The 24,080-nt window shown below is 34.2% G+C and overlaps 2 protein-coding genes across 3 annotated transcripts; one reads left to right on the forward strand and one right to left on the reverse strand.

Annotated features, from left to right (window-relative positions):
• Positions 1–3,348: 3,348 nt before the first annotated feature.
• atf5b (activating transcription factor 5b) lies at positions 3,349–8,155 on the forward strand. 2 transcript variants are annotated; one of them, XM_065281401.1, is made up of 4 exons: positions 3,349–3,835; positions 4,772–5,076; positions 5,287–6,412; positions 6,790–8,155. In XM_065281401.1, the coding sequence occupies exons 2-4, from the start codon at positions 5,067–5,069 to the stop codon at positions 6,974–6,976; spliced, it is 1,323 nt and encodes a 440-aa protein (XP_065137473.1). In that variant the 5' UTR covers positions 3,349–3,835; positions 4,772–5,066; the 3' UTR covers positions 6,977–8,155. The 2 variants fall into 2 exon arrangements, with proteins under 2 accessions (XP_065137473.1, XP_065137474.1); XM_065281402.1 differs by having other exon boundaries at positions 3,351–3,835; positions 4,772–5,000.
• A 2,726-nt stretch (positions 8,156–10,881) lies between these two features.
• Positions 10,882–22,762, reverse strand: LOC135771229 (uncharacterized). The gene is given in 10 exon segments (XM_073815617.1): positions 10,882–13,867; positions 14,001–14,084; positions 17,999–18,162; positions 18,888–18,948; positions 19,237–19,383; positions 19,473–19,578; positions 20,785–21,401; positions 21,503–21,571; positions 21,735–21,853; positions 22,237–22,762. Coding segments are annotated over 10 exon segments (1,599 nt in total). The 5' UTR covers positions 22,448–22,762; the 3' UTR covers positions 10,882–13,846.
• Positions 22,763–24,080: the final 1,318 nt, after the last annotated feature.

The raw sequence follows: 24,080 nt of genomic DNA on the forward strand, positions 1-24,080 counted from the left end.
AGATTTATTATACATTTTGGTATAGTAACCATCCATTTAAATAGTAGGTGTATCTCTTCATAGATCCTGCTAAACAAGATTTAATCTGCTTAATTTTAACGACATACAAATATGTATCTCATAGATCCTGCTAAACAAGATGTAATCGGCTTCATACAAATATGATTAACTTCAAAATCAGGAATTAAACCTCCCAGTTTCTGACCCAAAGAAGGAACTGGAGCGTTACAAAAGTCAGGTTAACTGCACTAAACGCTCCATTCAACAAATGCACCACAATGTTCAGCAGACTCTCCAATCTTTAGGATCTCTTAATGTCTTATTGTTAACCTTACACCAGCAATACAAATGTTGCTGTGTCAAGCCTCATTAATTAAGGACATGCCTCGTGTTTAAACTAGTTACACTAATTATCATTCTATTCATTAATTTATTTACTCGTAAGAGATTTTGTTTACCCATTTTTGTTTATCACCTTGAAAACAAGGTGCAGGAAAGAATTCAAACCAAACTGGAATTATCCAGTTAATCAAATACCTGACACACATTTTAATGCATGAAAAGTTATAAAAAGCATGAACTCACATAAATGAAAATATGTATGTTGAAAGTAAATACATGAAAATGTTTCTTTAATTTAAGTATTTATGCCACTTATTAAAAGCTATTAAAATACTATAATTTAAATGGTTCTCTGACAGTGTAAATAAGAGGACTGATGACGTATATGCCAGAAGCAAAGCATTTTTCTTCTGGAACATTGTGTTCATGATGTGCAGCTTACCGTTTGAGGTTGTATAATATTTGATGGAAACGCTCTCTGTGGTTCGTGAATCAAATGTTGAAATTTTAAGTGCAAATAATATTTGTTGAATATCCATTTTTCAGTATTGATTTAATGAAAATGTCTGTTTACTCAAGCTAAAGAGCACACAGTGAACGGGTGCGGTATTTGGTCATTTCATGATTCAGTAAATAATGCACATGGGAAAATAAGCACAGTTCTGAACCACAGCACAGTATAAATCTCTTAACCTGTCGAGTGTAATCATTTAAAATTGACAACAAAAAGCTGTCAAGTTGACCTCACCTTTATATCTTTTTCATGCCTGAACACTTCTATACAATGGTGCCAATCACCATTATTTATTTCAAACACAAATTTAAGTCACATTTCCTTATACTCAATAATAATAACAACAAATAGCAATTAGATGTGTTAACTGGAATATCCACATTCTTTTAGGCCAAACCTTGTATTTTAGGGAGAAGACAAAATTACCTTATTATCACAATAATACCAATATTACAATATTAACTTTTTACTGCATTTAACTATGTTATTTACACAGAATGCACATGAACACTGTTTATATAACAAAACCATCTGATTAACAAGCTGACAAAATATTGTATAAGTATACAAAGAATGATATTGTCTGCTGTACGAAGTTAATGAGTATAAATAATATGTGATATATGAATAAATGCCACCATCCACAGAGTGAGCAGCGTTTACACCAGAATACTTGTGTAGAAAAACACACATATAAAAAATAAATAGATAAGTAAATAAATAAAGTGAAGTAAATAATCAAAAGTGGAGACTATTTTGCTCCCAGAACAGCCACAATGGGCAGACAAAAAACTTCAAACTTCATGTTTGTAAATGGCTCCTTCCAGTGGTAATTGAGAAGTGCAACATGATTATAAAGGTCGATGTATTGTGCAATAATAAAGCTATCTGTGTCAACAGTCAGTTGAGTATTATTTTTTATATACATAAGCATTTATATTTCTCTGTTTCTACACAGGCAAACTGATATTTTGTCCACATTTAATAACATAGCAAATTATTTGACAGGACATGATCTAGTAAAAATATATAATAAATATAATATGAAGAGTGTTCTGTAATTTGTCTATTTGATTTACTCTGAATGCTTTAATTTTGAACCACCATATTTTTAATCAAACACCTAAACAATGCAAATTCATTGGAGAAACGGACCACCATTCCACAATGGATTTATGCAACTCTAAGGTCTCAGAAACATCACAAACTGATTACTCAGCCTTGATTTATTTTCTTATTTAAACACCATTTGAAATAGAGAAAAATTATCATAATTTCCCACTAATTACAGTTGTAAGAGTAAAATGGCACCTTAGCAACAGAAATCTTACAACCCACGTGTGCATTTCTAATGTTACCCCAGATAGAACATAAAACATTAATGGGGGCAGGATTCTTTGCAAGCTGGTGATGAAATTATGGTGTAACCTTTATCAATGTACCAGACTCTTCATGGCAGCGAAGCAAGGATGGATATCACAAAACAGCTATTCTTACTCCAAATGTTGTAATAATGACAAATCACAAAGAATAAAATGAGAAAAGGGGGGAAGTCTATAAAAAAAAATAAAACATAAAATTGTTTTCTCTGTAATCGTTCTGAAAGGCATTAATCTACAGTGCTGTGTCATTTAGAAATGGGAATTCTGAGATTGACCTCATTCTTTATTAACAATCAAATAATTATTTACTACGTTACGTTATAATAAACTTGTAGGCCTATATTTACATTTATTCAAATACTTTTTTTTATTGATTTAAAATCATTATGCATTTTCAAAGTGATCATCATACATTTTAATGTCTTGTGTGCTTATGTATTGATCTTTCAGTGCAATGAATGCAAATGTCATGAAATTAAATATCCATAAATCCTAGTAAAAGGATTAAAGCGGGGCATGTTTCATATTAGTGCAATGCTTACTTTGATTGTAGCAAACAGGACACCTCAGTCACATTAGGGAAAAAGTGTGTTTAAAATCCATAAGCATGTTTAAAGCAAACAAATGAGTAATCTCATGTGATGTTACCATACTAAATATGATGCCAGATGGTGACCTAATAGTCAAAATTTATGCTTTGAAAATGTTAAATTCCTCACTATTTAAAGTAGATCTACATTAAGCTTAGACAATAAATGTGTCATAAATAAAAGTAGGTTTCATATGGATTGCATTATTTTATGCTTCAAACACTTCTTGCAAAACTGTAACATTTTGAAATGAGAAATTTTGAAAAGTGCAATACACGTTCTGTTCAAAGCAAGCTAATGAGTGTTTTTAGATCAAAGTTTTATTTCACGGGGCTGACTTTTAAATTTTTTCTTATTTTAAAACAATGGTCGAGCCCAGCCTTAAATATGGATCCTCATTATACATGTCCAAAGCATAAACGGATCAGGACAAATGTGGCAACAAAGTTTCAAGTCGGGCAACACTCCAGCAGGTCTGATGCAACAGGGCTGCAACGCGAGTTACATCTCTGTAGTGTAATACATTGTGTCCTTCCTCGTCGCATGTTGTTAAATAGTTCGTTAAAGGGTTCTCGGTGGCTAGATCGTATACACAGAGTTCGGTATTAACAAACTGGACCCACTTTAATAATCATGCGAATTAACTTAACCTCTAATCTGATCAAGATAATTAATTCTTAAGCGCGTTTGGAGTGAATTGTCATAGAAATAAAGCGTAAAATCAGGTGTAAGGACTTTGGACGGAACTTGTGCCGTTAGTTTGGACCGTTCTAAAGGGCGAGGCGGCGGATGAATACGAGCTGATGTGACGCGGTCAGTGTTTGCGTTGACGCGATACTCTTCTGTTCTCCAAAACTTTTTGAACGATTTATCGTGTAAGCGATCAGCGTCGACATCAAATGAAGAAGAGTGAGACAATGCTCTTTTAAATTGAAACCCGTGAGCTTCTCCACTGCGGTTTACAGCGCTCGCGACAGCTCCTCAGACCATCACCTCAGCACGATGGAGTAAGTGTCAACTTTCATTCAGACTTTCATATGACACACACACACAACTTCCTGCGTTGCTGTTATTTCTCACTTTTAACTACTTTTTGAGTTTTTAAAGTTTAAGAGTGGCATTTGTAAGTCCACAGAGATCCGTTTGAATTGATTAATGATCATTCCCACGTCGGAAAAATACTCTAGTAAATGGTAGTATTTACTATAGTAAATTGTAGTAAAATGTAAAGATACTATAGTGTGAACCTTATCAAGTGTACTAAAGTGTATACTATTTACCACATGTAATACCACAGAATATTACAGTGGTTTACCATAGTAAATACTAAAGTATACTACAGTATTTATTCACGTGGGTGCTTTATTATTATATAGAGTTTCTAAATACAGATGTTATTGTAGCTGTTTTATATGGATATATTTTAATATTTTCTGTTCTGATTAAAGTTAACTTTATAGAGTATGTTTGTGTTGGGTAATACTGCACATTCAGGCACTTGTAAAATAATAATAACAGCATGACAATATGTTATTTTTATATGTTTTGAGATGTGTCTACAGGATAGACCTGTATTTTGACATATATCTATAACATGCAATATTGCAAGCACGTGGTTTAGCCTGTGTTTCACATATGGCACTGGACCTGTCTGGTGGCATCATATTACATGACATTTAATAATCACCAGCAAAAGGTCAAATTCATTATCTGTTTACATGTAATGTTTTTTTTCTTGTTTTAAAAGCATGTTGCACATATTTGCCTATCCTAAATCAGGTTTAAAGACGGACTTATTTATGTCTTATATTGTCTATGCTGCTGTTTTCTGTTAAAGTAAATCTGTATGCATGATCTGCTACAAAAGTTAAACTTGTATTTTTTATTGACATACATTTATTCAACACCGAATAATTAACATATTTTGATATTTTTTTGTTCAGGTTTCAGTTTTTCGCATCTTTTTCCTGTGTGAGGCAGTTCTTCGATTCTCATGCTTTGTACGCAATTCAGCATTTCAACAAAAACAGAGAAAATTGTGGCGGCATATATTATACTGTGGAAGACTCTCCTCATTTGCACAGTCGGCTAAAGCGCTCCCTCTTTCCTACTGGCTAACGAAGGCCAATCACAAGTGAAGGGAGGAGCCTGAACAGACGTAGGACTAAATTGGTAAGCAGTACGACACTTTTATTTTGTCCGATTGTCGGTGGGAACCGCACTGCAGCGTATGTGTTAATGGCGTACAGTAAGTAAAACAAATATTTTGGTTATCCACGTTGTTTCGTCTTTTCATTTTTTTAATGTGTCATTTTGTGTGTGTTGTCTTTAAGGTATAGAAATGCGCTTTTTTGATTAATCTTCGATTTACGCATCCATCTATCCATGTATTGAGAGCATGCTTATGGTCAAGAACTTTCCTGTTTATTTAATGCATTCATTCAATTTTTTCCAACAGATTGGATGACAAAAACTTTTGACGCTTACCCACACTCAACTTCCACGGAATCCTCTCCTGGTTCCTCTATCCCACCTTCACCTCTGGAGCATGATGTCCAAATGCCTTCCGACCTGGAGGTCATGACCACTCTTCTTAAAGAAGAACTGGCTCAGCTGGAGGATTATTACCTGTATGAATCGACACCTATGAAATTGGAGAAATGGCAAAAATGTGACAAAAACTTACAACCTGTGCCCACCCAGTCGTATTATCAGTTACCCTGCCCTTCCTATGGTGTGAACCAATCTGAAACAAATCCCAGGCTGGTTACCCTGGCAACTGGAGAGCTGGACCTGCGAGGCTTCTGTGGCGGCTCCATGAGTAGACCAAAAATGTCTCGACCTGGCCCGTATAGCTACATTCGGACACACTGCAATAGCCAAAGAATAACGGCGAATGGATGTAAAGACGTTGAGGTGTTTGAGAAAGAAACGTGGACTTTCAAAGGGACTCATTCAGGGTATGCAGAGTTGGCCTTTGACCCGTGCTCTGTCGACAAACCTTTTGCAAAGAACCACCCCAACGGGAAGAAGGTCAGAGAATGTGCCATATTGTTGAAGGAAGAAGAGAAAAGTTGCTTCAGTGAAGATGTGTTTTACAGAGCGGAGATGATGAGAAGTTACGATATCGGTGGGCCACTGGACGCCCACCACAGGAGAGAGGGCCAGAGCCATGGAATGAAGATGCTCGGCCATGAAGGGATTGCAATGCCTATTTTGCAGTGTGCTGAGAACGAAAGCTGTCCGCCATATAAACAATCAGAAGTAGCAGAGTGTTATTTTCATCAGATTTCTGCCAATTTAGAGCCATATCACGGCTACATGAATGAAATCGATCAGCCAATCAGAACTGATATCCAAAACAATGACTACTTGCACCATGAATGCCTTGGAGATCAAAGCTTTGAATGTCTGTCCGGAGACAGCGTTGGCTCCTCTTTGGAGTTGCCTATTCAGAAACCGATACAAAGGTCAAGAGAAAGTCAGTGTGTGTTTAAACCTGATATCAAAGTAAGTCCATTTGAGCGAAACCATGGAGAACGCAAGCAGAAGAAAAGGGATCAGAACAAGTCAGCTGCACACAGGTATTGTAGCATTTTCTTTTATAGCTGTGTTATGGCCTTGCGAAAATTGCCAGCGATAAATTAACAGACACATAGCTGTCCACTAAGAACATTAAAGCATGGCTTTGTGTGCTTTATAAGCTGCAAATTACATTGGGGGTCACATTGCACAGAAAGGAGTACTGTAAAAAAATATGTGCATTTACATTTTTATGTATAATCAACTTGGATTTACAAATCATTTTTACTTTTTGCTGTAACTTAAAATAGTTGAATTAGCTTAACGTATTTCAACTTTATTTATTTGAAAAATGACAGCATTTTTTTTTTGAGTGTACAAGTAAAAAAAACCTCAATAATGTTATTTAATTCCACAAATGTTGCCATGAAAACAACAGGTACCGTCAGCGTAAAAGGGCGGAACAGGACTGTTTGGAGGAGGAGCTTCATGGTTTGGAGGGGCGGAACAGAGAACTTCGGGACAAAGCAGAATCTGTAGAGAGAGAGATTCAGTATGTAAAAGATCTCCTGATTGAAGTCTACAAGGCTCGTAGTCAGCGCTTAAAAGACGATTCCAGTGCCTAAACTGTCTCATACCAGCATTTTTCAACAGTAACTGCAAACCTACAGCAGTCTGACAGCATGTTTTTATGCTCAAAATCGTTAGTTAACCTCAAAAAAAGAGCTCATGTATTCAAATGGTTTTTTTTTTTTTTTTAAAGCAAAAGCCCAGCATGGTTTCATGAAACTGAAAAAACAACAACAACATGTAACGTTTCTTAAAGCACTGTGATGATAGCCATGAATACGTTATCTTGATCTAGCTTGGTATTTAACATTAAAATCACAGCGAACTATTAGGTGGAAAGCTGTCCATCAAGATTGAACAACAAAATGTGTGCTACCTTTATTGAAAGATATTTTGTACAGGCTTCCTCCAATCTTTATTTATCTTAAAAGCTCACCCTTGAGGATGGAGTCAAAATCACAACAAAACAGTTTGTGCCAATGTTGTGACCACGTGATAAACATTCTTACTACTATTTCTTATTGTAATAATGCAAAGCATTGCCGTGTAAATTGTCACTACAATTTTCTTGAATTTCAGTTGACATGTATTTCTCTTTTATTTGTGAAATAGCTCATGTAATTAGAATACAGGTCAAATATTGCTTTTGCAATTATTCAGTTGCTTTATATATATATAAAATATATTATAAACTAAGGTTTATAACATTTTATGACTGATTTGTTTTGCCTCAGGTATGGAATGCATGTCTAAAAAGCATGTTGGGTTACAATATACTGCATGACCCAAAATATGAAATGAATGCTTTTTTTGTGGATTGACACTATGTAGATTTTTATTTTGTCCTTTGGCCATTTGTTTTACACTCATTAACATAGCGCTTTAAAAATATGTGGTTTGTTATTTTCTTAATTGAAGAATTATGTTATCAGTATGGGATATGGATTGTTTTTTATGCAGGTTTGCGGAAAACAATCACTGTTATTTGCTTGCTTAAGGACTTTAAAATTCAAAAGAATTTTAATAATTTCACATAATTGAAGCGGTGCACATAAGTACATTATACTGTGCCTCTAAAACCAGAAAAAGTGTAGCAAATCCAAATGCATATATTTCTGCAGGTTCCAATGTGTTTCAGAATCTACCAACATTTGGTTAATAAATGCAAATTATATTGTTCAGTAATTCTTATTTTTTGGTTGATTCATATGTCAATAAATTATTCTTAAATATTTTATGAATATTGTGTATAATTGTGCAAGTATACATTTGCTGATAATTATTTATAGTTTCAGTATTTCATACAGTCATTTAAAGGCAAAATTCTGTTCATTATATATTTTAATAACACATAATATTTTTTTGGTAAATGCAAAACGGTGTGCTTTGTATTAGTAGTGAAAGCTTTTTAAAATACAGTTTATTCCATTTTAAAATAATCCACCTGCTGTTTAAAATTAAGAAAGCATGTTTAATAATCTTCACAATTTTTGTTTTAATCCTATAAACTAGTGTTAAATAAGGCATAATTTGTCTTGCTCAAGATTTCTGATTATATACCTCAACGTATTAAAGGTAATACTATTTGGTTTGGTTTTTAAAAATTTAGGTTGGATGCAGAAATTGCTTTTTTAATTTAATGTCAGTACGCATAATCTTTTTAAAGCTATAAATTCGTCATTAGCCATTATATTTTGGCATCATAAACATCGGTGTTCATGCAACGTGATGTAATGAGTGATGTGACCGCATGGTGGCGTCAGAGGAACATGAGAAGAGAGATGATAATCGTCCTGTTGCGTGTCATTAAAAATGTCACCTTTGAGGGTTTAGGTCACAACGCTAATGATAAAGGTTGCATTAAAAACAACACAATGTGTGTTATTTTAGACACATCTCTGTGTTATTATTGGAACAACAATTTTTTTTATGTTAGGTTTAACACAACTTATGTTGTCCCTTTAATTTATTAAAAGACAAAATTAACACAAAGTGACACACAAAATTTTCAAAATGCACAGTGTGTTAAATAGCATAGCACAAACAATGTGTTAATAATTATTACATGAACACCCAATGCACTGCAAAAAATTTATATATATATTTATCTTACTGCTTGTTGTCCAATACAGTTATCTAAACAAAAAATTTATAAAAAAAATTATACACAATTTTATGTCTTGCTTTAAGAAAAATTGAACAACATTTTGTGATGTTTTGTTTAAAATAATAAATAGTTGTTTGCCAGTGTGGTAATAAATACATTAAATTCAAAAGAAAAAACAAGATTCCTATTCGCAAATAGTTTTTCTCTTTTAAGCAAAAACATGACATACTTCTGTTAGATTGCTCTGAAATCCAGATGTGTCAATGGGACAATATCTTGTTTAGATGGTCTTACAAGTGGGGGGACCAAAACTGAGTTTTGGGTTATATTCAATTTTAATTTCAGTTACAAAATATACTAGCATTTTAAAATACAATGTATTATTTAAAACTGATTTTTTTTTAAATTTAATATAAAAAATATAAAAATTCATAGGTTTTTTTAGCAAATGTGTAAAATGTTAAATAGACCTAATAAACAGTGTAATATAACAAAGACAGTTTAATATAACAAAGTGTATAAAGAACAATAAACAAACAAACCTCCATACATTCATATTTATAAGTATTAGATTGAGGTAAAAGGCAGCCAAATATATAGATTCATCACACTACAGTTTTATAAAAACCTAATGGTTACATGGTGGCCTAAGTCTTTTAATAAAAAGAACTATACAATATTCATTACATAAAAAAAATTACAAATCAGTTTTGCACAAATCTGTGACACATTTTCTAAAACTTTCATTCTGCATCAAATCATTTCTATGAAAAACGTGAAAATGAGCTAAAACAGTAAACTTGCTCTTGGCACAGTCTGAGGGCATTCATTATAGCGCGCTTCTTAATAGATTTATTTATTAATATATTGCCATCTAAATACTAATGTACATCTGGCTGTATGCAAAACAGAAACTGTGCTGAATCAAAACTTAAGGGGGAATTGTTTTTAAGTAGTGTGTTTGTGTGATTAAAAACTTTTATAGCAGATGTCAAAATTAGTTTCTGTCATAGCTGTGAAATAGCTTTAGGTAACAAAGGGCACAAAAGAAGGAAAGATAAAGACAAGCAAGCTGGCATCATTTCAAACATCTCTATTCTAGTTAGAGCAGGTATTTTGATTGACATCCTGTTTCCTCCTACAGACCAAATAGTCTTTGATCAACCATATGCATATTCATGTGATCTTTATTATTAATAAAATGCAATCAGTACCAGTTAAAAAAAAAAGATTTAAAACAGGTTTTAAATAACATACTAAAATTGAAAATATTCATGCTTTTAACACTTTTTCTGTCATAGAAAGATGTAGATTTTGTTTTGTTCAGTATGAGTATACCTACGGGTAACTCTTGGTTGGCAATCACTTGTCCTTAAGCTTTAAGCTATAGTTTTAGTATCTGAGCAAAACTGCCAAACAATTTTTTTACAATATTTTTTAATGTAATATTTTTTCCTCCCCCCTATTATGAGCTGAATTTATAAAGCTGCCCATGCATTCTTCATTACCAATTGAAGTATACCATTCACCAGCACTGACTTAATTAAAACCAAGTTTCTCTTGTATGGAATGTCTTGACGTATGTGAACCAATGAGTATCACACCTGCACTCTTCATGCCATTCAGCCTTTTTATTAGTCAGTGTGATATAATCGCAAATGTTTTTAAAAACCACTGGGGAACGCGGAGTTAACAAGGATGTGCGTGAGAAGCTTAGAGACGTTAACTTGCTGCCCTAAGGCTATAGGCACATCTCAGTCAATACCTGTGCCTGACTATTTACCTTTCAGCTGAAGGTTGCTTAAAGGAATAGAAGAATCCCAGCCTTTCAAAGAGACTAAGTTAAAAGTGAACGTGTGTACACGAGGGGATTGCAACTGTTGGTTAAATATGCATGTATAGACCTACATACACTTCACATATTTTCAACAGTGCGCTGCTCAAGGCAACAAAAAAAGAAAAACTATCCTGTTTGACTCCTGTATCATTGATTGTCACTTCACATTAATGTAGAAAATGAAATAAATCGAATGCCTGCACACCTTCACGCAAAAGAACACAAGACAGCATGACTTGAATATAAAAGCTTTATTATTTTCTCCCCAGCAGTATGTGTAACAACAAATGTCCATTACAATAGCAAGACATTTCTCTCTTTTGAACAGGGTCAGGATGAGCACAACAATGCAACATGGTAATTACGCCGGTATCTCATCTGTACAAACCTGCCCTGTAATGCCTCTGGCACAAACCTGCGTACTATACTGTACGAGATGACTGATGGCAAAAACTCATAATTTAAGTTTATGAGAACTCCAGAGTAATGGAAAAATAACTCCCAATACCAATAATACAAAAATCTGCTTTACATATACGCATGATGATGAATAACCAAACACATGGCCGTAGTTTGAGAACACCTTGTGTTGTTGAAAATAAATGAAATAAAAAACATTCTGCCCGTACAATTTTCAGTGACATTTTGTGACCTGATACAATTTTTGTCCCAGTATTTTTGTCAATGATGGTCTAAAGGAAAGTTATTACACTTTAATATGCTTATAGAATAGAAGACAAAATCCAAATCTATCTAAAACAGGTAAATGCTTTTATTGTTATTAAAACAATATTAAAGATTTCACATTTAATATTCTGGTGACACATCAAAGATTTATGGATATAGGTGTTTATAAACCGTTGGTCATTACATTAGGTTAACTAATAAGAGTAAGTAAACTCCATTAACAACACCAATACACTTTAAAACTCTACCTTATACATTGTAACATTAACACCAAAAATATGCAAAACAATATATCCCCTATTACTAAATGTAGTCCTGCTTTCCTGCTATAAATGTCTACTTTGTTTTTAACTGCTTATTCATGTACACAGATCCCATTTGATGCATTCAGATAATTTGGGTTTCACCTAAACTCATGTTTCTTCTGTGTATGCTTTAATAATCTTAACAGATGTATATTCATATCCATTAATATACAGCCAACACACTATGAATGTTTTAAACTGCTTATTCATATAAACACATCCCATTTGAAAAACAAAACAAAACAAATAACAAATAACAAACAAATCTTTCATGTTTCACCCTCTGTGTGCCTGCATAATCTAATATTACTATATATCGTTTAATAATATACAAGACATCCAACACCAACAACAAAAAAAATATCACAGTAGATCACTATGTCTCAAAAAAAAAAACACATTATGTCGGTGAAAAACCTTATAGACTAGTATTCATTACAGCTTTGCGCCTGATATGAAGTGATTAAGCAAATTAAATCAGGACTACAATTATGATGTCAAAGTGAATGCTTGTTAAAAAAAATAAAGCACACATTAAACACACAGTAACCAGTTCCCAATATTTGTAATAGTAATACGAATGTTATAAAAAAAATTACCCCAGACGCTAGCTAACTTGAATTCAAACTAAATCAATGCTTATAGGTTTTTTACGAACATATTACATAAACAAGACATGGGCAAATAAAAATCCATATCAAAATACTCCACTTTCAACTTGGCAAAGAGGAAAATAACCAAAACCATTTATGTATGTGTACATACGGTAGTGGGCAAAAGTGATGTCGCACTTTGAACGATTGATCTTCTTTGTTTATTCAAATATTTTAATAAAGATGCATTAAAAAATGTTATGCATGTATGTTACATTGGTGCGTTTGGAGTATAATCTATAGCTGAGCTTTGAGAATTTAAAGAAGCTTGGCTAAACAATTACACACAACACATGATCAAAGTATAAAAATCACAGCCGAGGACAATGACTACAAAATATTACAACTAAAGAGAATTAAAAAATGTGACCATGGACCACAAAACCAGTCATAAGGGCCATTTTTAAAGATTTATACATCATTTGAAAGTCGAATAAATAGCTTTCCATTAAAGTATGGTTTGTTAGGAGTTTTTTTTTTTTAAGGTTTTATAAAGTTTTTATACATTAATGGTAGGAAATTCACAAAATATCCTACTGATTTCTGGCATAAAAAAAATCGATAATTTTGACTCATACATGTATTGTTGACTATTGCTACAAATATACCCATGTGACTTAAGACTTGATTTTGTGGTCCAGGATAACAACTATTAACAACAGATTAAACTGTAGTCAATGTATGCTTTAGTACCTATAAGCTTTTAGTTTTCTAAGGTTTTTTGTATTTCAAATAAAATCCAGATTACCAAATTTTAACAAAAATTCAATAATTTTGCCAAATAATTTTGTCAATTTAACGTCAGTTTTGTACAAAACATCTCATATTTTGATGGTTTAATTTAACCTGACAGGCCATTAAAAGCGAATCCTGTACAAATCCCCCCAAGACATCACTTTTGAGCACTACTGTAAATGGTTAAAAAAACATCAAAACTACTCACTCATAGAGCAAGTAGAAACTACCGTGGTGCTTAACAGACTCACAGTATAAACCTCATTATTGACATCTATTTAGACGTTTTGCTACTCAAACGTAACAAACAGTGGAAGTTTCATAGAAACCAGCTAATAGGCAACCATTGTGTTTCGCAGTGAACAAAACATACAGTTGCACAATACATAGCCTAACCATGCCATAAAATATATTACTCATCTTTCTCATTAAAAAAGAAAAAAGATTACTGCACCATTACTATGCGCATACATATTTAATATTCAGTGGCAGGTTAAAGCTTGTATTAACTCAAAAACATTTACCGTCAGTTAAAAGCACTGCCTTGCTTGGCAGACAATCGACTCTTCTTGCTAGAAGCAGCTGCACCTGTATCCAAACCATTAAGGCATGTTGCTAATGGTCTGGTAAACAAAGTAAACAGCGATTAATTTTAACATTTTAATGTTGCATGACAAGTTGAGATCATCCGTTCAAAACAATTTCAAAACCTCAAACTACAAAGTAAATCAGTCATCTTACAGACACACCTCATACCTTGAATTCATGTGACTGACACAGGGTTGGTTCACATGACTTTAAATCAGAAGCTCTTTTCATCTTAGTAATGTGAACCTGATCCTATTGGGGAGGATAAAAATGTACACAATTTACACAAAAATAACATTTTGTTACCCAAGTGTGTTTAAATTCACTTTGAACATTCAGTTTCAATGGGACTAGAGCAAACGTTGGATTTTTTGTCATATTCGGTTAGCCAAAATGTGTAAATATTGAATTTCCAATTGTGTTATGTATATTTGAACAGGAAAAAAGCTTGTAGCTTATTGACTAAAGTAAAAATCTGTGTTTGATTTAAGACAACCTCATTGCAAGTTTATTCATGTTTTTTCGAATAGTAATACATTTTTATATGATTCACTTCCTACAAATTCATACGAATTACCCCTGTGACACTGGGTTTCTACGTGAGCTAATATTAATAATCATATTGGGTTTATACTGGAGCTAATATCAATGTTTTGTTTCTAATAATTCACTTCATACAAATTCATATGAATTAGGCACCTCGCCGAACAACAAAAATTCATGAGGTTGCTAATTCGTACGACTTTGATTCACATTTGTATGTTGTCGTATGATCTACTTTTGCCTTCAGCTTTTGCCCCTGTGATATTGTGTTTATACGTGAGCTAATATTAATGTTTTATTTCTAATAATCATATGTTTAGGACGACTCACTTTGTACAAATTATACGAATTAGGCACCTCGTAAAACAAAAAAAATTATGAGGTTGCTTATTCGTACGACTTTGATCACATTTGTATGTTGTTGTACGTTCTGTTTTTTCCCCTGTGATATTGGGTTTCTACGTGAGCTAATATTAATGTTTTGTTTCTAATAATTCACTTCGTACAAATTTATATGAATAAGGCACCTCGCCGAACAACAAAAATTTATGAGGTTGCTAATTCGTACGACTTCGATTCACATTTGTATGTTGTCGTATGATCTACTTTTGCCCCTGTGACGTTGGGTTTAGACGCGGGCCATTATTATTTTTTTACAAATAATCATAAATTTTTATACGATTCACTTTGTACAAATTCCTACCGATTAGGCACCTCGTAAAACAAAACAAAAATTAAAAGGTTGCTAATTCGTACGAATTCAATGACATTTGAATGTTGTTGTTGTACATTCAGCTTTTGCCCCTGTGATATTGTGTTTATACATGAGCTATTATTAATGTTTTATTTCTAATAATCATATGTTTAGGACGACTCACTTTGTACAAATTCATACGAATTAGGCACCTCGTAAAACAAAAAAATTATGAGGTTGCTAATTCGTACGACTTTGAACACATTTGTATGTTGTTGTACGTTCTGTTTTTTCCCCTGTGATATTGGGTTTCTACATGAGCTAATATTAATGTTTTGTTTCTAATAATTCACTTCGTACAAATTTATACGAATTAGGCACCTCGCCGAACAACAAAAAATTATGAGGTTGCTAATTCGTACGACTTCGATTCACATTTGTATGTTGTCGTATGATCTACTTTTGCCCCTGTGACGTTGGGTTAAGACACACGCAAATATTAATGTTTTTTTGTAATAATAATACATTTTTATAGGATTCACCTTGTACAAATTCCTACTGATTAGGCACCTCGTAAAACAAAACAAAAATTAAAAGGTTGCTAATTCGTACGATTTTAATCACATTTGTATGTTGTTGTACGTTCTGCTTTTGCCCCTGTGACATTGGGTTTATACGTGAGCTAATATTAATGTTTTGTTTCTAATAATTCACTTCGTACAAATTCATACGAATTAGGCACCTCGCCGAACAACAAAAATGTATGAGGTTGCTAATTCGTACGACTTTGATTCACATTTGTATGTTGTCGTATGATCTACTTTTGCACCTGTGACGTTGGGTTTAGACACGGGCCATTATTAATGTTTTTTTTCTAATAATTATACACCTTTATATTATTCACTTTATACAAATTCCTACCAATTAGGCACCTCGTAAAACAAAACAAAAATTAAAAGGTTGCTAATTCGTACGAATTCAATCACATTTGTATGTTGTTGTACGTTCAGCTTTTGCCCCTGTGACATTTTGTTTATACCTGAGCTATTATTAATGTTTTATTTCTAATAATCATATGTTTAGGATGACTCACTTTGTACAAATTCATACGAATTAGGCACCTCGTAAAACGAAAAAAATTATGAGGTTGCTAATTCGTACGACTTCGATTCACATTTGTATGTTGTCGTATGCTCTACTTTTGCCCCTGTGACGTTGGGTTTAGACGCGGGCCATTATTATAATTTTTTACAAATAATCATACATTTTTATACGATTCACTTTGTACAAATTCATACCAATTAGGCACCTCGTAAAACAAAACAAAAATTAAAAGGTTGCTAATTCGTACGAATTCAATCACATTTGTATGTTGTTGTACATTCAGCTTTTGGCCCTGTGACATTGTGTTTATACGTGAGCTAATATTAATGTTTTATTACTAATAATCTTATGTTTAGTACGACTCACTTTGTACAAATTCATACGAATTAGGCACCTCGTAAAACGAAAAAAATGATGAGGTTGCTAATTCGTACAACTTTGATCACATTTGTATGTTGTTGTATGATCTACTTTTGCCCCTGTGACGTTGGGTTCTGTTTTTTCCCCTGTGATATTGGGTTTCTACGTGAGCTAATATTAATGTTTTGTTTCTAATAATTCACTTCGTACAAATTCATACGAATTAGGCACCTCGCCGAACAACAAAAATTTATGAGGTTGCTAATTCGTACGACTTCGATTCACATTTGTATGTTGTTGTACGTTCTGTTTTTTCCCCTGTGATATTGGGTTTCTTCGTGAGCTAATATTAATGTTTTGTTTCTAATAATCATGTTTTGTACGATTTACTTTGTACAATTCATATGAATGAGGCACCTCACAAAACAAAACAAAAATTAAAGAGGTTTCTCATTTCAATCACATTTGTATGTTGTTGTACATTCAGCTTTTGCCCCTGTGACATTGTGTTTATACGTGAGCTAATATTAATGTTTTATTACTAATAATCTTATGTTTAGTACGACTCACTTTGTACAAATTCATACGAATTAGGCACCTCGTAAAACGAAAAAAATGATGAGGTTGCTAATTCGTACAACTTTGATCACATTTGTATGTTGTTGTATGATCTACTTTTGCCCCTGTGACGTTGGGTTCTGTTTTTTCCCCTGTGATATTGGGTTTCTACGTGAGCTAATATTAATGTTTTGTTTCTAATAATTCACTTCGTACAAATTCATACGAATTAGGCACCTCGCCGAACAACAAAAATTTATGAGGTTGCTAATTCGTACGACTTCGATTCACATTTGTATGTTGTTGTACGTTCTGTTTTTTCCCCTGTGATATTGGGTTTCTTCGTGAGCTAATATTAATGTTTTGTTTCTAATAATCATGTTTTGTACGATTTACTTTGTACAATTCATATGAATGAGGCACCTCACAAAACAAAACAAAAATTAAAGAGGTTTCTCATTTCAATCACATTTGTATGTTGTTGTACGTTCTGCTTTTTCTGTGACATTGTGTATATACGTGAGCTATTATTAATGTTTTATTTCTTATAATCTTATGTTTAGTACGACTAACTTGGTACAAATTCATATGAATTTGATCACATTTGTACGTTGTTGTACAATGTACTTTTGACCCTGTGACATTGTGTTTAAACACAAGCTAGTTTTTTTATTCGTCAGGTCATGTAAGACCAAATGGTAACTGTTGAAGAATAGCAATGAGGCTCCTTTCCCCATAAAAACAAAATGATTGGGGACTCCAGCTGTCAATTATTAACATTCTGCCTAAAATCATTTGTCTTCCACAGAAGAAAGTCAGTCATATGGGTGCTGAATAAAATGAGTGTGAGCAAATAACCAAATGTTATATCCCTTCAACTCTCAAGCTAATAATGTTTAATTCTCACCAAAGCGTGTAAGTAGTACTCCATTTGCAGTAGACACTCGAGTGTTTCCATCATCTGTTCTTTGCGAAGCGTTTGTAGCGTGACTTGACCTGCAGACTCGCACAGTTTCAGTTCTCGTACCGTGCTGTTAAGTGCTACTGCTGCACACTGCAGCGCACTAAGTCCTGAAAAGAAAATATCAGGCAGAATTTAGTGACTCTGTCTCCTTTTAGCTGGGTAAAAATATACTAGCAAGTGTGGCCTAGCCACTTACTTTCACATAAGTAAATGAAATGTAAGTTTCATAAAAGAAGTGCACTATATTTTTATAGTCTTGTATCAGAATCTTAAACCATTTATTGAATATATCATACAAACTGTTGTAGTAGGGCAGCAAGATCTACCAAATAATAGCACATGTGCATATCGCAATACGCATATAGCAACAGTTTGCAATAACTGATTAATTATAAGGTTCATGCACATAGCAGAGAGACAGGTGAGAGATGAAGAGTGATGCCTCTTCCCCCGGACAGAATATGAAATGTTGGTTATATAATTTTACGTTTTCAAAAAATAAATAAATACTTTAATTTATAAATCTTAAAGCATTAACATATCGCAAACCGTACACCGCATTTTTAGCGAGTTATCAATCGCATTTTTCTTCGGTATCTTGCAACACTAGGGATTTTAAAAGACTCAGAATATAACAAGTGGTAGTGTTTTATAATAATAATGATACATCATTGTCATATGCACTAAACGGAAATGACTAATGAAATACGTGGTTTTGTTGCCAATTGGAGAAAACTTTGCATACAACCAAACTGCTTCTTTGGAAATGAATGAAGCAATGATTGGTTGCACAATGCATTAGAAATATAAGCTTAAGAAAAAGTGAATATACCGTTTGCATCTCTTTCCTCCAAATTTATATAGATACCGTTTCTCATGAAACCTTTCAGGACCTGCAAAAACAAAGATTTAGAAATTGTATTATTTATTTGCGTATAAAAAATTAAGTTACTTAAAGCTGCAATCCTTATGCCTCTCTTTAGCTATCAAACTAACATTATATTCAAAGTGAAACCTGGCAGCTCAAAATTATAAATTATTATTATTATAATTATCATTATTTAATGTACTTACTCAGTAACTGATTTTTGGGTTCTTTTACAACCAAAAAATTACAGCATTGCAGCTTTAAAGAAATCTACAGTGTTTGCTAATATTATGGCAACACATAACAACGTTACCTCCAGGACTCTAACGTATCCGTTCTCTGCACTGAGATGGAGACAGGTTTTCCCATAATTGTCCTTTTCATTAATACTCGCGCCAAGTGACACTAAATCAGACACCATGAAGTGTTGATTTCTCTGTGCTGCGAGATGAAGGGGGGTCTAGGAGGGGAAAACAACACCCCATGCAAAGTTGAGCACATTTGTTGATAACGAGTAAATAAGTGTGTGTTTGTGAATGTGCGCATCACCTTTCCCTCTAAATCTCTCATATCCAGTTTCTTCAGAGCTGCCATTCGTCTGGCAATAACATATACGAGGGCTCTTTTTCCCTCCTCGACTGCTCTGTGTAACAAGCTGTAAAAGGGGGAACATTATTGTAGGAATAAGTCCCATGACAACCACTGGTATTACATCATCTTTTTATCTTTAACTGTGTTTAATGGTTGAAGTGTTATACATCTTTCATAGAAAAGGTAAAGCCATCATCTTTTAAAGAGATAGTTCAACCAAAAATGAAAATTCTGTCAAACCGTTTGTGGACCCCATTTACTTCCATAGTATTCTTTTTCCTACTACTATGGGAGTAAATGGGGTCCACAAACAGTTTGGTTACAAACATTTTTCAAAATATTTTCTTTGGTGTTCATCAGAACAAAGAAATGTATACGGGTTTGTAACAACATGAGTAAATGATGACAGAATTTTCATTTTTGGGTGAACTATCCCTTTAATTCAGTGGTTTCCCTGGGGTGCAAGGTGACGGTATTTTATAAACTACATTAATTTATTATACATCTGTGTAATGAAACCTCAGAAAAAAATCAGGGTACTAAACAACAGCACTACATTGTTTTCAATGCATTTTGTTACATTTAAAAATCAAAGTTTAATAGTATTTTATGTCTAAAATTTTATTTGGGGGGTTTCTGCAAACGGATGCACCCTACACAGGGGTGGGAGGGGTTCACATGCCCAAAAGTTTGAGAACCACTGTCTTAATGTGACAACTGTTCTGCTGCCACTGGTTTAGGCTTACAGTAAATATGTCGGGTCTGTATATATGTGTATATAAATAACCGTCTATTCAGATATTCCCTTTTAGAGGACTCGCTTGAAGACCATAGCCTCGTCTGAAAGATTCACCATGTCATCAATCTTTGTTGGTGCTGAAATGCCTAAATTTCAACTGGGTTCCCGTGTGAGCCATTAATCTCTTTTCTTCTGCCCTGCTTGAGGACTTAATAATGAGCTTTGTCATAAAGTCGGGAGGGAGAAACTAATGCAGCTGCTTATTCGATGCGACAATGATGATGGCAGACCCTATTTCTTTCTTTCTATATTTCATAAAACTTTCAAATAAAAGTCGCACTCTGAAAACGCTCCCTTGCTTCACACTAGACGATGATTTTTTTTAGAAACTGTGTGCCATTTCGTTCATTTTTATAAATTACATCCATCTTTGAAGGATTACCCATTAACATCTGCATGAAGAAACCATCTGCAATGGTTTGAACTCTTGAACGAGTTCTTGATAAAATCTAACAATGTACGACAACTTACATTCTCCCATTTTCATCCACGGCAAGAAGCTCTTGATCGGATATTTCCTTCAACAGATTTTCCTCTCTTTCCATTTGTGTCCAGAAAAAGGTCATAATGCTCCACTCCTCCTGCGGAGAACTGGGCAATGGTGAAACGTTCATCTTTTCGGGGGTAACCTCCTGACCGCCTGGGTTGCGAGTGACATAGAATGATTTTTCGGGGGAAGGAACCTGGTGTTTGTGTGAATTGGCAAGACCGTAGGTCACGCCACATTGATCACTATACCTATTGTCATCTGCCTCGTAATTGTGATATTCTTCTTGGTTCTCAAAGTAAACATGGGTACCCTGGTTGTAAGCAGGGGAGGGGGAAAAGCTGGATGTAGAATGAACAGGCGAGCTCTCTTGAGGTACACAGTGGCTTGGAGACAATGGCAACTCGCTGTCTTGGTCATACATGGTCATGAAACCCTGCTCAGATGAATCTTCACCCCATAACTTCTCTTTATACTCCGTGTAGTATAAACTTGAAAGCCTTTTGTTTGCCGACTTGTATGATTGACAGGCTTTTAGATCCTCTTCCAACACTTCGACTATAATCGCAAGCTCCTCCAAACCCTTTGTTTGCATTTTTTTCTATAAAAAGCATGAAATAAGTGTGAGTCCACACATCCTAAACCTAGCAAAGCTACCAAACATTTAAGTTAATTATACACCGTTGTAAAAACACCACTTACCAGATGATTCTTGCGATTTACACTGGTGTTCACTCGTTTCCGATCACCTTTAAAGCAAAGACATTAGTACTAACTGTACTTACAATGAACATAAAGATTAAGCTATTATTACAGAGCGCTTAGGCTTACCTTTGGAGCCCTTTGAGAGTTTCCCCTATAGAGAATGAGTCAGAAAATGATTAGCATGTTTCAGTATATCCATAATTATGAGATAAAAAACAAAACATCATACCTGTTGATCTTTGGGGTCAACCCCCTGGGCTATCCGTATTTCTCGGAGCATGTCACGCACTGGCATTTTCACTCTGACACCAAGGTATTTTCTTTCTGAAATTAGCTTTTTCTTTCGTCCTAAGGGAACATGGGCCTGTTACTGAACCAGGAGCAAGCTAATATTTTATATAAAACGTATAATAATATTTAAGCATGTAATTTGTTATATATTTTTCATGTTGTAATGTTATGATACAATTTTAACATGTTCTAATAGCATACAAACAGCGCTGCGCAGAGCAATCAGTGTATGACGTAGAAGTACCGCGAGAGCGTTTCAAAAACAACCGCTCTCGCGGTGCTTAATTGTCATAAGTCCATCGGACTGGGCAGCGCTGCATTTTGTCAAACAAACATAAAGAATTATTAAAGCCATATTTAATAATAGTGCAATTACACCAGTGTTGCTAATCTGTGAAACTTTATATTATTATCACTATGGCACTCTGATTTGTACCAACCTGATTTAATAGGCGCTTCAGCAGTGCAGGCCTTTTGCTCGTCCCAATCAGGTTGCAGGTCTGGCAGGCTATGTGCTGGTACGGGTAGATTAGGTCCACTTTCATAAGCAGGAGCTCCGGGCAGCGGTGAACTGTCGCACGAATACTCATGCGATTCTTTCACGTATTGCTTTATTTCACGTCTGTTGGCCCCTACCCGACTGCTCACCATGTTGTTCTCTGATCTTTTACTTGGCAAAGAAGCAGCGCGCGTTTAGACTGGTATGATAACAAGCACTTAACTTATTGGCCCGATGAGTATCAGTCAGTCTCCTACTGCTTATTCAAAAGGTATGTCAATATCACAGTGTGCTGAGTGATTTGCATTACCTGCCTTAAAAAGGCGGGGCACTTTGCCAAAGTCCCTGTAGGGAAGTCATCGCACTTGGCGGCCATTTTTGCAACACCTACTCACAGCAATTTTAGCCATTCGAGACAAATTTCTTGTCTACTTGGATACGGAAAGGCTGGTATCTTCAAAAACGCTGGTTATGAACACAACAAAACAACATGACTAAAAGTTAATCCTGAAATCAACTTCACCAAAAAGTTTGTTTCCTACGTTCAAATTGAACTCATTTGCCCAGGTTGTGTAGCTACTGTGCGCACGCGCACAACGCATAGAAAGCCCATCCCCTAGGCTAGAGAACGTTTAATGAATGTACGTTGGTAGAAAGCTGCGGCATTTTGATAATTTGTAAAATCTTTGACATATTCGTAATTCTAGAGCTCACTTTTTTAAAACGTGTGGAAGAATCGTGCATGTGTAGCAGAGCAGTTCAATCTTCTCTGTTAACTTTTTTATTAAGCGAAAACATGTCTTTTTTTTATACTTTTTTTTGTGTAAACTGCTAAAATAAAAAATACAACCACAAAACATGCAACATAAGATCGTTAAAATTGAAAATTTCATTAAATTGTGACTTTGAAAACCATCATGCCAATGCCCACTGCGCTGCATTTTATCGTCACTAAACTGAGACCACACTGACATCTACCGTCAAAAGACAGACATTATATTTTTCCTTCATTTTCGATCAAAATCTACGAAGCATAACTGTATTCTGTAATTGGCCATATTTCTTGTTATTGGTTTGAAACTTTACAACTCAACATTTAATCATACAACGACTAATATAACTAATATAGTGCTGGGTATACGTGTGTCCCCGTAAAATTACATTACGCTGTTCACTAATAACATTCCCTGCTTATAACTTAATCCGGGCTTAGTTTAGAGCACATTTGGTTAGAAAAATTTACCATGGCAACCATAATTTCCGCCAAAATACAATAGTCTGTTTCTGTTCGTATTGCCCAGCTAACAATTTTTGATTCCCAAAACGTCCCCCTAACGTTAGTTTTTGGTTCTCAAAAGTTCCCCTAACGTTAGTTTTTGGTTCCCATAACGTTATTTTCCAAGATTTGTTTTTGGTTATCCAGGAAAGTTTTCTTTACATAAATAAAACGTTACTTTTAGGTTAGTTTAACGTTCTCATAACGTTAGAATACCGTTAGGGGAACGTTCTATGTTTGCTGGGCGGCCACTTTTTTAATAGAAGTTAAACAAATGGTTAGTCTAAGAATACTTCTTCTTGAAACAGCTTACTGGCTACTGTATTATAGTTAAATCCAAATTATACAAGTTAATTTATACAATTACCATTTAGAACTGAATCAGATATGATTACAAGAAATTTAACTGAAAGAAATATTTTTACTGGAAAGTTACATTTTCTCTTATGGCATTATTATAACAGTTCAGTTTCTTATTTGTCATTACAACATTTCTTTTGTTTAAGTCT

The sequence above is a fragment of the Paramisgurnus dabryanus genome, chromosome 8 (assembly GCF_030506205.2).
Source record: "Paramisgurnus dabryanus chromosome 8, PD_genome_1.1, whole genome shotgun sequence".
Taxonomy (NCBI): Eukaryota; Metazoa; Chordata; class Actinopteri; order Cypriniformes; family Cobitidae; genus Paramisgurnus; species Paramisgurnus dabryanus.

Coding starts and splice junctions, on each gene's coding strand:
- atf5b (XM_065281401.1), top strand. Junction 6,413..6,789: donor AACAAGTCAGCTGCACACAG/GTATTGTAGCAT, acceptor TGAAAACAACAG/GTACCGTCAGCGTAAAAGGG.